This window comes from Ochlerotatus camptorhynchus, unplaced genomic scaffold (assembly GCF_037179485.1).
Source record: "Ochlerotatus camptorhynchus isolate MF236.1 unplaced genomic scaffold, CSIRO-AGI_Acam_v1.1 ptg000062l, whole genome shotgun sequence".
Lineage (NCBI taxonomy): Eukaryota > Metazoa > Arthropoda > Insecta > Diptera > Culicidae > Ochlerotatus > Ochlerotatus camptorhynchus.
In genome coordinates, this window is record NW_027040552.1 from 5,507,990 (window position 1) to 5,524,213 (window position 16,224).

The following is a 16,224-nucleotide window of genomic DNA, read 5'->3' on the forward strand; positions in this document are numbered from 1 at the left end:
TGAAATCCAGAATTGAAGAATTGTTTTATACCAACGATTTTTTGTCCACGTAACCAACAAGCTCGCTTACTATAGGACTTTCAAATTGTACATTAGCCGTATATAAGCCATATAAGAAAAAAAAAATGGTAACTAGTGACGTTGTGGTCACTTGTCATTCACTTATTTAAATTCATATTTATTTCAGGCAGAAATCGCTTGAAAACTGAGTTAGAGATAGGCCCAACGTATTGGACTCAGGACATAATGAATCAATGTAAGACGATTTTAGTTAAATTTGGAAAACTTCATACAAACATTTAACCTTATACACCAGTGGTTTTCAATCTTTTCCGTTTCATTACCCCTTTTCGAAAATTTGCAAACCCTCCATCCCCCCACATGTAGAAATTCATATCGAATAAATAAAAATTAACACCTTACACAAGATTTACTCAAAAAATGCCTTAATGGCAGCGTTTTTAATGTGTCAACTATAATTTTAGATATCTGCAAACATGTTCAGCGAATAATGTCAAGCGTCTCTTAAATGTGTAACATTTTTTTTTCCTGCAAAAACCAAGATAACAAGCCAATATCAATCTGAAATTTATACATCCACTTACAGCAACAGGTGCCAAGTGCGTTCCATCAGTCAATCGTAGCGTAGCTTTAAAAAATCCTCATCCAGCAGTTATGCTCTGTCGTTTACGACTTTTATGAACTTTTCAAAGTGACGACCACCGCCAAAATAGGAATAAAAACATTCCACACACGTCAAAAAGGTCGACTACCGTACTCCCAAATGCCGCAGTTGTAGCTTTTAGGCTGATGATAGAAAGCATCGAAAAAAATACGTTCATAAGCGTAATGCTCGTCGAGTGCTCTGTAATAATAAAAAAAATTGTAATGGCTATTTTTATTACTGTTTCGCTTCAATAGAAGCATTTTGGTTTAAAAATCAAGGCCTGTGATTGAAATTGTAGTGTGATGTATCTAATAGATTTGATATTTATTTCACAAATCAACGTTCTAACTTTTCATTTCACACTTCCATTTTCTTACAGCTATCCCACATTTCTAGTTCCTAGGCACCAGACCCGCCGAGAGCAGCTTCAAAATGCGCCCGAGTACAACTCCGCTGGTCATCCTGAGCTACAGTGCCATCGTCCTGTGCCTGGCGTGTGCAGCGTACGGTACTTCGATTGGTTCCAGCTCGGGGTCAGATCAATCACTTTTCAGCAGTGGAGCCGGAGGAGGCGGTGGAAGTGTAGAATCAGACGTCGGAGACGATCGAGGACAGCGGGAGATATCGCAGTCGACTTTCCAACATATGCTAGCGGTGCGTTCACCCAAGTATAACTTTGGTCTCGGCAAGCGAAGGTACATCATCGAGGACGTTCCCGGAGCGAAACGGTTGCCCCACTACAACTTTGGACTGGGAAAGCGAGCGAGGTGAGGATTCTTGGTTTGATGATTATGGAACATTGAAGTTGTAAGGAAGCCATTTACTTTCAGAAATAGCTTGTTCGACTACGACGAGGACAGCGTACCTAGTTGGAGTGATGACTATCCCTCATTGATAACGAAAGATGGCTTGGACTACGACAGCGACAAGGATAAATCATCAGCCGAGAAGCGTGCTTCTGGTAAGTTTATACCTCAATTATAGGCTGTCCGTGAACTGTCCGTAATTTTTAAGGCAGTGTCATTTCATTTAATCGCACCCTGTAAATCTGAATGGACAAAAAGTAATATTTATCGAATTTACACAATATTTTTAAGAAATTTACATCAATGTCACAAATGGGTTATTTAAATTGCTTTTGATTCAGCTCCAACCTACCTCAAGTTGAGGTTCACACAGACACTGGGTTGGAACTGGTTCAAACTAGAAAGGGTCTAGTATAGGAAATGAGCGGATTTAAAACAAACTGCCTTGGTAGCCTGTGCTTAGGTGGTTGCTTGCAACACTGCCAATGCAATCAAGATAGACGCTGCTCGATTGACTCTGGCTTTCTCAAATCCAACCAGCCCGCTCCTCTCCAGTCGACGCATCGACTGAAAGAACTGCTGATGAAGAACAATGAGGAGGACCACACAATGGTTGCTGCCGAGTAAACAGACGATCGCGTGAAACACATTGAGAGTGGTCTGCTGTTGTCGACAGCCGAGTGAACACTGACTACTACTATAGATACAGCAAACATACTTTTGAAAATATAAACTAATAAATGATCCATATAAAAAATTAAAACGTATCTTAAAAACATACAAATGATCCATAAAACCCCGGTGAAAATCCGTAAAAAAAGTGAGAATGATCCAAAAAATATCAATATGATCCATATTTTATGTAAGATTTAGCAACACAATTGTAAAAATGTACCGCTAAATTTCTAAAGATTAAGCGAAATTGTGCGTATTACCTATAAACATATAGCAAATGAGCCACATTTATTTATCATATGTTGGACACTAATTTTTAAATTATGATCCATAAACCTTGAAAAATTGCTCCTTAACAACGTCACACTTTGAAGTAACTATTTTTAAACGTGACTTTATTCATCCTTTACGTAAATCATGGGACGTAAACAACGTAAACATGCGTTTAATTGAATTGATTTTCTCGGTTCTTTCAACTGCTTCTTATGTCATTAGGGCTGTTTGCATGTTTCGGTCTCAGGGAACCGAAATTTTCATGACTTTTTCGTAGTGTGTAAGTACTCAGATGTTTTTTTTTAGTCAGAGGAGCGGAGCGACCGACAAGCGTCCAAAAGAAGTTGCTATAATAATCTGCTTAAGAAGCTTCACAGTTCGAAGAAGTAGTGTAAATTTCGGTTCAATGGGCCGTATGAATAAAAAGAGTTTACTTTACTTTCCCGTGCTTTTCTTACGGGAAAAGTAAAGTAAACGCTTTTATTCATACGACCTCATATGATGCACATAATTGGAGCGTCACATATCATATACTTTACATTATATATCATGTAAAGTTCTGACACATTTCATGCAATGTAGCAAATATTGTATACAATAGCCCATCTTTGTAAACAACATTATTTACAAGTTGCTCGGTTGCGTGAAATGAAATACAAGTCTACGTGAATGAATGTTATTAAAATTCAGAATTGTATATATTGAATATATGTAACTTTTATCAAATTAAGATTTCTATGGATTTCATATCAGAAATCCTTTGGAATTCCTTTTGAAACTTCTTCTTTATCACCCTCTGAGTTATTTTCTGAATTCCATCTAAATTTTTCAAAATTCCTCTCGAATTTTCCATAAAATGTCGTTACAATTTTCCGAAAATTCCGTTCTACATATTTTAAATTTCCATGAAATTTAACTCAAAATTTTTGCCAAATAACCTCTCCTTGACGCTGCCGAAAATACTAAATTCTCCTTGAGATTCCATCAACTTCAGATTCAGATTCCTTTCGAATTCTTATCACAATTATTTTCAAATTAATGTCAAAACTCCTAAGAAGTTCTGTCCTTCATTCTGTTTTGGTAATTGGTTGTGGAGTTTTGGATATCTTTTGGAATTACCTCTGAATTCTCTTCGAGTTCTTCTCTGAGATTCTCGAAAATTAGCCTGGACATTTACTCAAAATCGCCATATAATCTTACCTCTAAATTGCCCAAGTATTTTGAGAAGCTTTCCTCACAAAGCCTTTTCTGAATTAATCTCTAATCTCCTCGAAATTCCATAAGAATACACCCAACCGGGGGATGTAAGATTCGCTTACAATTATGTGGGATTCATCATCAGAGGATGTTAGTGGAGACCGCATGAACCGAGGATGCGATATACCTAGCTGCGGTCCAATGCAAGACCGCAAATGTAGAGTGTATTAATGAGGTAATTTAGTTATGTCAAAACAAAAATAGGAAACAGGATTGCCGACTGGACGCGAACCACGAACGTTGCGATTATCAGACCTGTGCTTTCTCCACTGCTCTCTCTCTCCATGCTTCTGAAACTGTTTAGTCCCTAAAGCAAACATGAAGCGCTCATTTTCTTGCATACTCGACTTCGTATGCTTTTTTCTGCTGGAGAGATTCGAGGCAAGTGTGTGCGTCGTGTAACCGTTGGTCCCAATCTTGTAGCTTGTTGGCTCCTCCACAAGCATCCCAATGTCATTTGTCACGCCTGCCAGTGAGAACCTAATTCCTTAATCCAAGCCTGTAGAATATCGGACAGCCTCACTGGCGGTTGCATCCTTAGCTGTCATTAAAAAAATGCGCAGAGCCGTCCATTTATTTAATGAGTACGCGTTACACAACTCTCACAGGGTGTTTGTTGACAGCGGTGGTAGCCAAGATAACACCCATCTTAGTAGTCGACAAAGAGTTCCTTGTTTGGAAGGGTTACCAACCGTAAAGAAAAGACATGTCAAACTTCGGATTTTCCCGAAGATATTTCAGAATATTTTAACCAAGGTATTAAATAACCGCTTCAAAGCATTGGTCGCTCTCATTCCTGTCCGTGACTTACAAGGTAGTCGAAGTGCGCGATAATTTAAAGTGTAAGAGTGTTAAAGTTAAATAAAATGGTGTATATAATTATTCTTTTTGTAGTGCTTTCTTGCAGTTAGTCGATAGTTGGACGGTCACAAACAATTCATAAAAAGTAGTGCTTGTACAAAACGTTAATAGTACGGTCAGTTACAGTTGTAGCACAGACAAACAGACATAACACATTGAATATTTCTCAATGTAAAACATCGCCGCTAAAACATTACCGCCATCTGTTGAGTACACTGTGGTGGGTAGTACGCTGAACAGATGGCGGTAGTGTGTAAACGTCAAACGCAAGGGAATTGACTATGTACGCCACAGGTGGCTGTACTACCAACTACTATACTTTTAAATTGACCGTTAAATGCTTGTTCTATGAACATCTTGCGAGTGTTATGTCTGTTTGTCTGTGGTAGTAGTACGTAAAAAAAATCTATAGCCTAATTGTACGCTTTGTTAAACACAGTTAGCTATTGTTATCCGTAGTCAAAGCCGTCAGCGTCTGGTGTCAGCGTGAAGATTATAAGAAAAGGTAACAACATTCATTCCTTTTAAATAGAGTTAGTGGCATTTGAGAGAGATATTATAGAGGTGTACTTATAACCCTGAATAGGTCCATATTCGGGCCTTTTCGTTTACGTCTTCTGGTGTCATCCAGAAGGGTTGTATATATCCCACAGCAATAGCGTAGGCCGAGTGCTAGACGAAGCACGTCGGTATCCTTGTAAGACGCCGATATTCCGTGACATTTTGGGAAGGAAGTTCGGTCGAATTGGATTGAAGGAGAACGTATTGCGGCCATTTTCCCAGCGCCATCTTGGAAGCTGCCCAGACAACACGCAGCTGCCAACAATACAGGTCGTCTGCCTGAATAGTCCGTTGATCAACCCCCAATACGGTTGAACCGGGCCGTGACCATCACCCACTGTTCAGAAGCCACCAAGACGTTTCAATTATCACCTGCCACCACCACCACCAATGCTAGCCACCGAAGCCATCGTTCACCATCAACACCACTGCAGAAAAAACCGCAAGTAGTACACCCATAAAGATGTCTATCTCTCTTTAAAACAAAAGCCCCAGTATGGGGTAATAAAAACAAATTAGGCATGTAATGAGGTAGTAGTTGGCTTTCTTTCAAGCAAGCATTCCCAAAGGTAATTTATATACACCGTTCTCGTTCTGTATGATTCCGTATCCAAAAAGGGGAACCCAGGCCTCAACCTTTTAAGTCCACTATACCTTAGATATTTTTACCTTGGTGTTTTGATTGGTAACCGTTCCCTTTACCTGGAAAAGTCAATTGTTGACGAAAGTATAGCGCCGGCTAAAATGAATATTCTGTTGACGTTGTGTGATAGTGCTCATTGAGTATTAGCGACCCAGTGCTCAGCATAACCTTACCCGTTTTCCCTTCTGAGCAGCTAAAAGGCTACAGTCGTTCTACAATGTGCGTCGTCGTTCTACAAGCTTACTGGTATATTCGAAAGCGTAGATAGAACACAAAATAAAACAAGACAAAAAACCATTACATCCCTTGCATGGTCAATTTCCAACATCCGTTGCGATGTTCATGAACAGAGGATGATAGGGAACGGAACTAACATTCATTGTAATAGATTTTTGGTTTGCGTGTAGATGCTTTTTCAAAATGCTTATTCTAGATGCTTATTAAAGACAGGAACGCACGAAAATTGGTCGACAAAAAAATAGTTTCTTTCAGTCAAAATTCATATCACAAAAATCTTCTTATTTTTCTTTTGGTAGTTCAATTCATATATTTAATGGAAAGAATGTTCGTTTATTCTTTTGGTTTGCCAAATCCAAACTGCCGTGCCTTCCGCTTAACCCCTTCCATTAAATTTTGCACAGTGGTCTCGAACAGTTCGATTTAAACTGCTGCTCGTTTTCTATGGATTTATAAGTTTTTTGAGATTTCGTTTGACCAAGGCCGTTCGATAGGGGGGAGTTCTGGGCTGTTGGGAGGGTTGTGGTTTTTTGGTACCACAACCACGTTGTTCGCATTGTACCACTCGAATGCCTTTTTCCCATAGTGGCAGCTCGCCAAGTCCGGCCAGAGCAGCACAGGTCTATTATGTTGCTTTAGGAATGGTAGCAGCCGCTTTTCCAGGCACTCCTGCACGTAGATCTCTTGATTGATGGTTCCAGTAGTAATGAAAATGCCGCTTTTTAGACCACACGTGCATATGGCCTGCCAAACGAGATATTTCTTCGGGAACTTCGATAGTTTGATGGATTTGAAAATTTCAGCCATCTTCCCTTTTCCTGATGCGGTATAAAACTCCTGTCCCGGAAGCTGCTTGAAATCCACCTTCACATAAGTTTCGTCGTCCATGATGACACAGTCGAACTTTGTGAGCAGATTCGTATACAGCTTTCGGGACCGCTGCTTTGCCAACGTGTTTTGTTTGTAATCTCGGTTCGCCACCTTCACCTTCTTAAACTTAGACAACCCGGCTCGTTTCTTGGCCCGCTGCACAGTAGTATGGGAAACATTGAGCTTGCCAGCGGCGTCCTGGATGGAAAGGTTAGGATTTCGCTTATATTCCACCGCCACCTTCTTCGTCGTCGTTGCCACGTCCGGATTACGATTGCCGCCGCTTCCAGGCTTCCTGGCGGTCGACAGACGCTCTCCGAACACCTTTAAAACGTTTGTCACGGTCTGTTTGGCCACATCCAGCAATTTTGCAAACTTGGCGTGTGAGAACGTTGGATTCTCTTGCTGAGCGAGCAAAATTTTGACACGCTGCTCCTCTTGCTTGGACGTCAATTTGAAAACTGGAGAGCAAACGGTGAAAACTCATCATAGCAACCATTGTATATATACACTCAACTTCCAAATGCATATTGATGCTTATTCTAGATGCTCCATTGCTCCACTTTGCTGACTGGCCACAACAACCTGCGATATCAACAATTGTCGAGGAAGATCTGAGAGCCGTCTACCTATTCCATGACATTGCTATACCGCAACCCCTAGTAGATGTTCAGCGAATCAATAACTGGACCATGTTGGTGCGCGTGATGGCTTGCGTGTTTCGCTTCATTTCAAATTGTAAAATAAAGAAAGAAGGGTTGCCGATTGAGACTCTCAAAACGACAAAACAACAAGAAAAGGTATTGCTCAATTGTGGAACAGCGATTCGGACACCGTTGAAACAGGACGAATTCCATAAAGCAGAGTGTTTCCTGATTAAAGTCTTCCAGCCTTCGGATCGATGGTACGCGTTGAAGAAATCCAGTCCTCTTTACAAGATTACGCCGTTTATCGATAGTAATAGAATCGTTCGCATGGAAGGAAGAGCACAGGACGCCGAGGCATTGCCGTTTGATCTACGCTTCCCCATGGGATGCATCATTCTTCCAAAGGGTCACGAAGTGATAAGAAAGTTAGTTCAGCATTACCACGAAAGGTGTGGACATACCTTTCACGAAAATGTGAAAAATGACCTACGTCAACGCTACTACATTGAGAACGTTAATGCAGTCGTGAAGAAGGTGTCAGTCAGTTGCATTTGGTGCAAGGTGCACCGGAATCAACCTAGAATTCCTAGGATGGCTCCGTTACCGATCGAAAGGCTTTCTCCCCATCTTCGCCCGTTCAGCTATGTCGGAGTCGATTATTTTGGACCCATTGAGGTGATCGTTGGACGCAGTCGGCAGAAAAGGTGGGTTATTTTGTTCACCTGCTTGGTAGTTCGTGTAGTACATCTCGAGATTGCGCACGATCTGTCGGTAGCCTCATGCCTTATAGCCATCCGAAGATTCGTGTGCCGCAGTGGACCTTTACTGGACTCCATTTCCGACAATGGCACCAATCTGAAAGCAGCCAGCAAAGAAATCATCAAGAAGATTCGTTTCATCGAGGAAGAATGCGCCGAAAAAGTTACCGATGCAGTTACCCTCCTGCCACTCCTCACATGGGAGGCTCTTGGGAGCGCCTCGTCAGGACCGTGAAAGATGCTGAGATGATGAGATCGTACAAACGTCTATTGCGGAAGTGGAGGATCTAGTCAACTCTCGTCCCCTTACATATGTTGCCGAGGGGTCGATCGACGCGCAAAGCCCTGACAATTTCTCGAAAGGTGTGTCACCGAACGAACCACTCATGGTTCCCACGCCACCACATTCTGCTGAGGCTCTTCGCAATGCCAACCATCTGTCACAGCCGCTGGCCGAAGAGTTATGGAGACGATGGATTCTAGAATATGTGCCAATGATCACCCGACTTAGTATGTGATTTAGCGAGGCTCAACCATTGAAAGCAGGCGTTGTGGACAGCAAGAACCGGAAGCTGTGGGTTCGCAGAATTGTTGAGGAGCTCCTAACATCCAAGGATGACAGGGTTCGGCAAGCTTCGGTTCGAACCAACAGCGGCGTCTTCAGGAGGGCAACAGTTAAGCTAGCGGTTTTGGAAATTGATGGTGGTAACGCTGGACCGGATGAAGGAATCGGACCAGGATTATTGGTCGGGGATCTGTTGGGAGCAACACCGCTGGGCTTACCGATTGCCCCTGGAGAAAAGTGCGATCGCGAGAGTGACGGACTGATTTGACTCATACAGATAGGGAAAATAAAAATTAGGACTGTCAGTCATCGAGATCAAGTTTATCATCAAATTGCAAGTCACGTGGTCAGTCCAGTTCGAAGGTTTAATATTAAAATTATCAGTTATTTGAAATTTCTAGTTCTAAATTTGTTATTCTAGTGAAAATGTAAGTACGGTATTTGAACATACAATAATTAAAACTAAAATAAATGAGCCTGTACAAAAAAGTAATTAACAATTAACTGATAATGCTTTCAAAGATAACGCAAAATGTCTTTGTAGATAACTCATAAGTTTGCCAATATCAATCTATAGTACCACCACATGTGGCTTATAAGATTTTACCATAAGGTAAAAGACCTTATGGGAAAACCTTAAGTCTTGGCGTTTCGTCAACGGCAGTGGATTGGTTCGGATCTTACTTGGTGAATCGCTATTGGCGCGTCGGAATCGGATGTTTTCTCAAACAACTCGGGAGTTCCGCAAGGCAGTAACCTAGGACCGCTACTGTTTTCGATCTTTTTAAACGACGTCGCCTTGCTGATACCATCAGGATGCCGCGTTTTCTATGCAGACGATACGAAAATCTACAAAATTATTAAAAGCCTCTCGGACTGCTGGGATCTCCAGAATATGTGAGGTATTTTTGCTGACTGGTGCTCAAGAAATTTAATGAGTCTAAGCATCGAAAAATGTAACATTATTTCCTATCACCGAAAAATCGAACCAATCATGTTTGACTATGTTCTCTATGGACGCTATCTTGCTCGTGTAGAGCACATAAAGGATCTCGGCGTTACCTTGGACTGCAGACTCACTTTCAGAATCCACTACAATGACATCATCTCCAGCGCTAATCGACAATCGGGCTTTATTTTCAAAATTTCCGACGAGTTCCGTGACCCGCTATGCCTCAGGTCACTCTACTGGTCGCTTATGAGATCCTTATTGGAGTCAAGTTTAGTTGTTTGGTGCCCTTTCCATGCTAGCTGGATCACTAGAACTGTCTCCGTTCAACGCAAGTTTGTGAAATATGCTCTTCGTTTCCTCAACTGGCGTGACCCAACGTACTTGCCACCGTACGAGGAGCGTTACCGTCTTCTGAGAATCGAACCATTAGAAGTGAGACGGACAGTCGCTCAAGCTATGTTCGCTGGAAAACTGCTTACGGGTGACATTGACTGTCAAACACTGCTGTCTCTGCTAAATATGTATGCCCCTGAGAGGCCTCTTCGTCAACGCGATTTTCTGTTTTTGGAATCACGACACCGAAATTATACACAACACGAGCCAATTCGAGCAATCATCCGGCAATTCAACAACTTCTTTTATATGTTCAGCTTCAATGTATCAGCTGACGTGTTTCGTCATCGGTTACTTGGTCTTTTCCGTCCGTCATCTTTTCCGTCATTTTGACAGATCTAATTTCATACATTTTTTAGGTTAGCCAGAGGAACATAATAAATAACTTTACACGGCGATACACCCACTAGTGTGCGTGCATTAAACGCAACTAATCTCTATTAACTTCGAGTGTGGCAAGAATACGAATGGCTTAGAATAGTGGTCAAAGCGTTTCGATTTTGAAAAATGTTGATAGAAACTGTTTTAAATCTTTGTATCTACACTGATAGGCAAAATAAAGTGCCCACCCCATCATTTTTGAAATTTCTCTCATTTATTTGGTTCAAATTCAAATAAACACACCGTAGTCTGTTTCGATGTCTTACCTTTATTATTCTTTTAAAGTTACACCTATGGAATACTGAAAATATAAAGTTTTACTTGAAGTAAAAGAAAATCAATTTGGATTGAAAAAGAAAACAGTGACAAAAAAAAGTGCCCACTTCAAAAATCGGTATGTTTTCGATAAGTTTCCATCGGAAAACCCCTCGATTGTTTTTGTTTTGAAAGTTTGACATGTATTGAAGCAAACGGGTGGAACTGGTGCATTTGTACACGTGATCGCATTTGAATCAGTTGAAAAAAATGGAGGACGTAGTGATTTCGAAAGCAATTCCCGTGTGTATCCGAAAATTGGTTGTTCGTGATGTGCAAAACGGTGAATCGCACCGGTCTGTCGCTAGGAAGTACAATATCAGCAAAACAGCGGTCGGGAAAATTCTGCAGAAAATGAAATCGTTCGGATCAGTGGTGGATCGCCCTGGCAGAGGCAGGATGCGCAAAACGGATGCGAGAACGGACACCAAGATCATGCGTGAAGTGAAGAAGAACCCGAAGGTAACTGTCCGCGAGATCCAGGAGGCTCTTCAGCTAACAGTTTCCAGTCGAACTGTTCGTCGCCGTCTCGTAGCACAGGGGTTGAACAGCAAAGTTGCTCGGAAGCGCCCATTTATCAGCAAGGCAAACAAAGTCAAACGGCTTAAGTTTGCTAAGGAGCATGCTGATAAGCCCCTAGAGTTCTGGAAAACGGTTCTCTGGACGGACGAATCAAAATTCGAACTGTTCAACCGGAAGCGACGGGTTCGTGTGTGGTGTAGATCGGGTGAGGAGCTTCAGGAGCGCCACATACAAGGCACGGTGAAGCATGGAGGAGGAAATGTGATGGTCTGGGGGTGCTTTTCGTGGGGTGGAGTGGGAAGCCTGGTGAAAATCGACGGGATAATGACGGCAGATTCCTACATCGACATCCTGCGGGAAAATCTGGAAGTTTCGCTGATCCAGACGGGCCTTGAGGAGAAATTCGTATTCCAGCAGGACAACGATCCGAAGCATACTGCCAAGAAGACTAAGTCTTTCTTCCGGTCATGTCGAATTAAACCACTGGAATGGCCTCCACAAAGCCCGGACCTCAACCCCATCGAGAATTTGTGGGCGATTCTCGATGCCAGGGTTGACAAAACTGGTGTTACCAATAAAAATAACTATTTTGAAGCCCTGGAGCGCGCCTGGGAAGAACTAGATCCACAGCACCTGAAGAATCTAGTGGAGAGCATGCCGAAGCGCCTGCAGCTGGTCCTGAAGGCCAAAGGAGGACACATTAACTATTAGGCTGGTATTCTTTTACTTTATTTTATGTTTTCTGGAGTTAAAATGCAGTGGGCACTTTTTTTTGTCACTGTTCTTTTTTACACCCATTTTGATTTTTTTTTCTTCGAGTCAGTCTCTTCTTTTTATCTGGTATTCTATAAGTGAAACTTAAAAAGAATATAAAGAATAAGATATAAAAAATACTACAGTGTATTTACTTTAATTTGAACCAAATAAATGAGAGAAATTCAAAAAATGATGGGGTGGGCACTTTATTTTGCCTATCAGTGTAGTATAATTTAGTGAAATAATATTTTCGAATACATCAATTACATCACATCTGTACGATTTATGCTCATTTCCACCACTAAAAACTACCAACTTTCAACGCATGAACAGATAAGTGCATACAAATAACATGTGTGTAAAGCTGACAACCTAAGGTCCAATTTTGAATTGTTATTGATTTAAAAAGCATGCATTCAATTAAAATAGACGTTTACGTGAAACATTTAATCAAATGCGCACTCTTACACCACCATTAAGGCAAAAGTAGACAGTCGAAACACTTTGACTTAATCACAAATTTAAGAAAAATGTCATAGTTTGTGGCCAAGTAGTCAAGGATAGACTCACGGTTATAAACTAATATTTGATGAAGAGCTTTTTGAGTGTGTTGATTAACTTCCTTTTATTCCGTTATACTATAATTGCTTATCTTTTGACAGATACGCATATTTCGTCTACTACTCGCAGACTTCATCAGTGCCAAGTACTCAACCCCAAGTACCGTGCGGGACCGAAATCCGTACACCTAAGCACGAGAGAACCATTAACAGTCAATACTAAATAATGCTATCACATTATGCTCTGTATCACATCTTTTCCCCATACATTTATCTTTATTTTACCATTATTTGCAAACACAAGGTCTTAAAATTACCTTTAATTATAAGAAAAAAGTATTTAAATTGCACATCTCTTGAATCAAAATCCGTACAGCGTTCTACGATTGAATCAAATTCCGTACAATTTTGAATCAAAATCCGTACAGTCATGAATCAAAATCCGTACATGCATGTAAATTGATCTAAATCAATGAAAAAAAACATGTTGCTGTCTTGAATAAAGTATTTATTTAGAAGTTGCTTGGCTAGGAGTCCAAAACAGATATACTCGTTTAAATACACTAGTTTACAGCATATTTGAACGTTGTACGCTGATGGTCATTTCCCATGTAAAATCGTGCGCTGAATCCAAAAATGTAGTCCAAAGAATCTCAGTAGGATAGTTTTTGAGATATAGCTAAAAAATTAAATATCACTTTAAAAAAAACGTGTTTACTGAAACCACAAATACCTCCAGCTGTAATGAAGTAATATTAATTTATTTTAATTTTTATGCTAACTAATATCATGCTTAAGGATTCATTTCCTCCAAATTTTAGTCTATACCAGTTCTTTGGGTTAAATATTATTACTAGAGTTTACCTCCGATCACAACTTCGAGGTCTTTGAAATTTGACATGTGATAACGTGCAAGATGCGCCATACTTTGGAACTTGGGGGCACTCCAGCTCAACGCTACAAAACATTATTAACCGGGACTAAACTGGGCGGTGTAGCTTGGACAATGTTGTCAAATCAATAATAGCAAACTGAATAGAAGACTGCCGAAACATCTTTAATACACCGATAATGGAAACGCTCCACCAACCCACTGGCATCAAGCGATAGAATAAGCGGTTCCTAAGATGGTAGCCCTATAATGGCGGATAAGTGAAAAAAAAAATTACAACCATCTTAGAAACCAACATCAAATAACAATGAACTGACATCAAAGATTAGTTTTTCGTTTTGTGCATGAAAAATAAAATAAACGTAAGTTAACGACTAAAACTTAATTTAATTTAAAACGTCAAGAGAGTAATAATTATAAAAATGCAGATCTTTCATTGCTTCTTTTCCGCAGCTTTCTTCTGCTTCTTCTCCATTGTTGCCATTACCTTTTCAAGTTATAATGCTTTCTTGCTTCCAGCTTTCTTTCCTCTTCTTTATCTTCTTCCTTCTCTTCCTCTCTCGCTCAACCTTTTTCTTTTGTCGTTCCTCAATCCTTTGTTTCTTTGCGTTCTCTTTATCAATTTTCTCCCGTTCACTTTCATGTATATTTCCGGCCATTCCTCGCTGGTGGTACTGTTGGGAATGCTCTCTTGCCCATTTCTGTCTGCTCTCTGTAATTTGTATATGCGTGTTGGTGTAGAGGAGCTGCGCTGTTTTCCTTTTCGGCTGGTTCTTGACGCTCTTCATTAAAAGATATTAATAATTTAACATTTACAATACGAATAAAATAAGAGAGTAGCGATTCAATACGGCATCTCTTATGGAGGTAAATGGAACGGCAAAATCCCTGGATGCTTCTTGGTAAGATTTTCCCGCACGCATCATTGCCACAGTCTTCTCCAAATCCTCCGGCGTGTATTTAGCTTCCATGATCTGCTGAAAAACATTGGATAAAGTGGAGTCGTCATTGTGAATGCACAAGTGTACGGATTTAGAATCAGCTGTTATATATGGATCGAAATCCGTACAGTACTAATTTTGATAAATAAATACCATATGAATGATCCATTGCTTAGAATTGAGATATAAAACGATAAACACTTACCTTTCCGATCGACCTTCAGGAAACTACTTGCAAAAATCTCTTAAATACGCTTAACAACTGGAAGTAAATCCGAGAGATTTTCTTAGAAAATCGTTAAGAACGCAACCGATTGATAGAAATGCCCGACACGTGATAAGGTTTTTATTTTTCTTATTTTAATTGCATGACATACTGCTTAATTGTTGACGTAAACATCAAGCTAATGCATGAATGAACATGAATATGTATTCATGTATAATATTTACATTGTTATGATGCATATAAATAAACAAATTCAACAAGGTGTACGGATTTCGGTCCCGCACGGTAGTAGACAAAATACGCGTATCTGTCAAACGATAAGCAATTATAACGGAATTAAAAGGAAATAAATCAACACACTCAAAAAGCTCTTCATGAAGGGATTCCGTTAAGAGTTTCGACACAATTAAAAGATTAATATTTGATGTCACTGTAAAAACGATACATGGATTATAAAACTAAGTGCGAACTCTTGGAAATGCTCTTTTGTATACTAAATTTGGTGCATATCCACATATCTATTACATTAGTATCTATATTTTCATCCAAAAAACAAATTCGCTACAAGATCTTCATTTTACACAGAGTTCTAAATCCTATGAAATTTATTTCCAACAGCCTACCGGTACCACTTTGGCCTGGGCAAAAGGCGAGTGTACGACTTCGGACTGGGCAAGCGCGCGTACGAAGACAAACGACTCCCCAATCGGTACAACTTTGGCCTCGGCAAACGTTAATCCACGCAGATAATCCACAGACAGCACCCTATCGACAGTCGCGTCGTCGTCGTCGTCGTCGTCGTACCAGAATCCACTGGACCTTATGAACATTTGCGGAATATTCGGACCCCGGCCTATTCTACGCGCAGCAATGAAGCCGATAATCAACCACATGAAGATGAGTACAGACTGCATATACAACAACCAGAACAAACCACACAAATATCTAACTGCTACCACACCATCAAGAGACAGACCATCATCCATGAAGAAAATATGCCCCCAAAACATTAATCTAACCTATTATACATTATTGATCCTTTTGACTTAGGTTTTCTCTTCAACGTCAACTGTAAGCTAAACGAAAATGTGTAAACTATACAACAACAATATTTTAATCTATTGTACCATTGCAACTAACCAAAAGCAAACATCGTTAAACAAACACAACAAAAAAGGAGACGTGTGCTAATGTGCCATACCAAAAATCTAAATAAAAGCTAAACCCAATGTGTGTAATATATTGTTAAGAGAGGAAAACAAATAACTACGGCTTACTAAATACAAAAGAAATCAATTGCCGATTATCTGTGAATTTTACTGATGGACATGGAGAGCATAAATCATTTGGGAAAGACGCGTTTAGTAATATTGTACAACGCCACAACGCTTTGGTCTATTTGATATATATAGTAGAGAGCCCTACTGTAAATAAAGAATCCCTGAATAAAAGCCATTGAAACTTAA

General features: G+C 40.2%; 1 protein-coding gene across 2 annotated transcripts in view; it reads left to right on the forward strand.

Moving 5' to 3' along the window:
* AstA (allatostatin A) overlaps window positions 1-16,224 on the forward strand; it is a 149,523-nt gene extending 133,299 nt beyond the window's left edge. Inside the window, exons 2-4 of one of the 2 annotated variants that reach the window (XM_065216415.1) lie at window positions 1,047-1,434; window positions 1,492-1,628; window positions 15,377-16,224. In XM_065216415.1, the coding sequence (XP_065072487.1) occupies window positions 1,100-1,434; window positions 1,492-1,628; window positions 15,377-15,495 (591 nt within the window). In that variant the 5' untranslated portion in view covers window positions 1,047-1,099 and the 3' untranslated portion in view covers window positions 15,496-16,224. The remainder of the gene's footprint in view (window positions 1-1,046; window positions 1,435-1,491; window positions 1,629-15,376) is intronic. The other variant, XM_065216416.1, reaches the window with a different exon arrangement.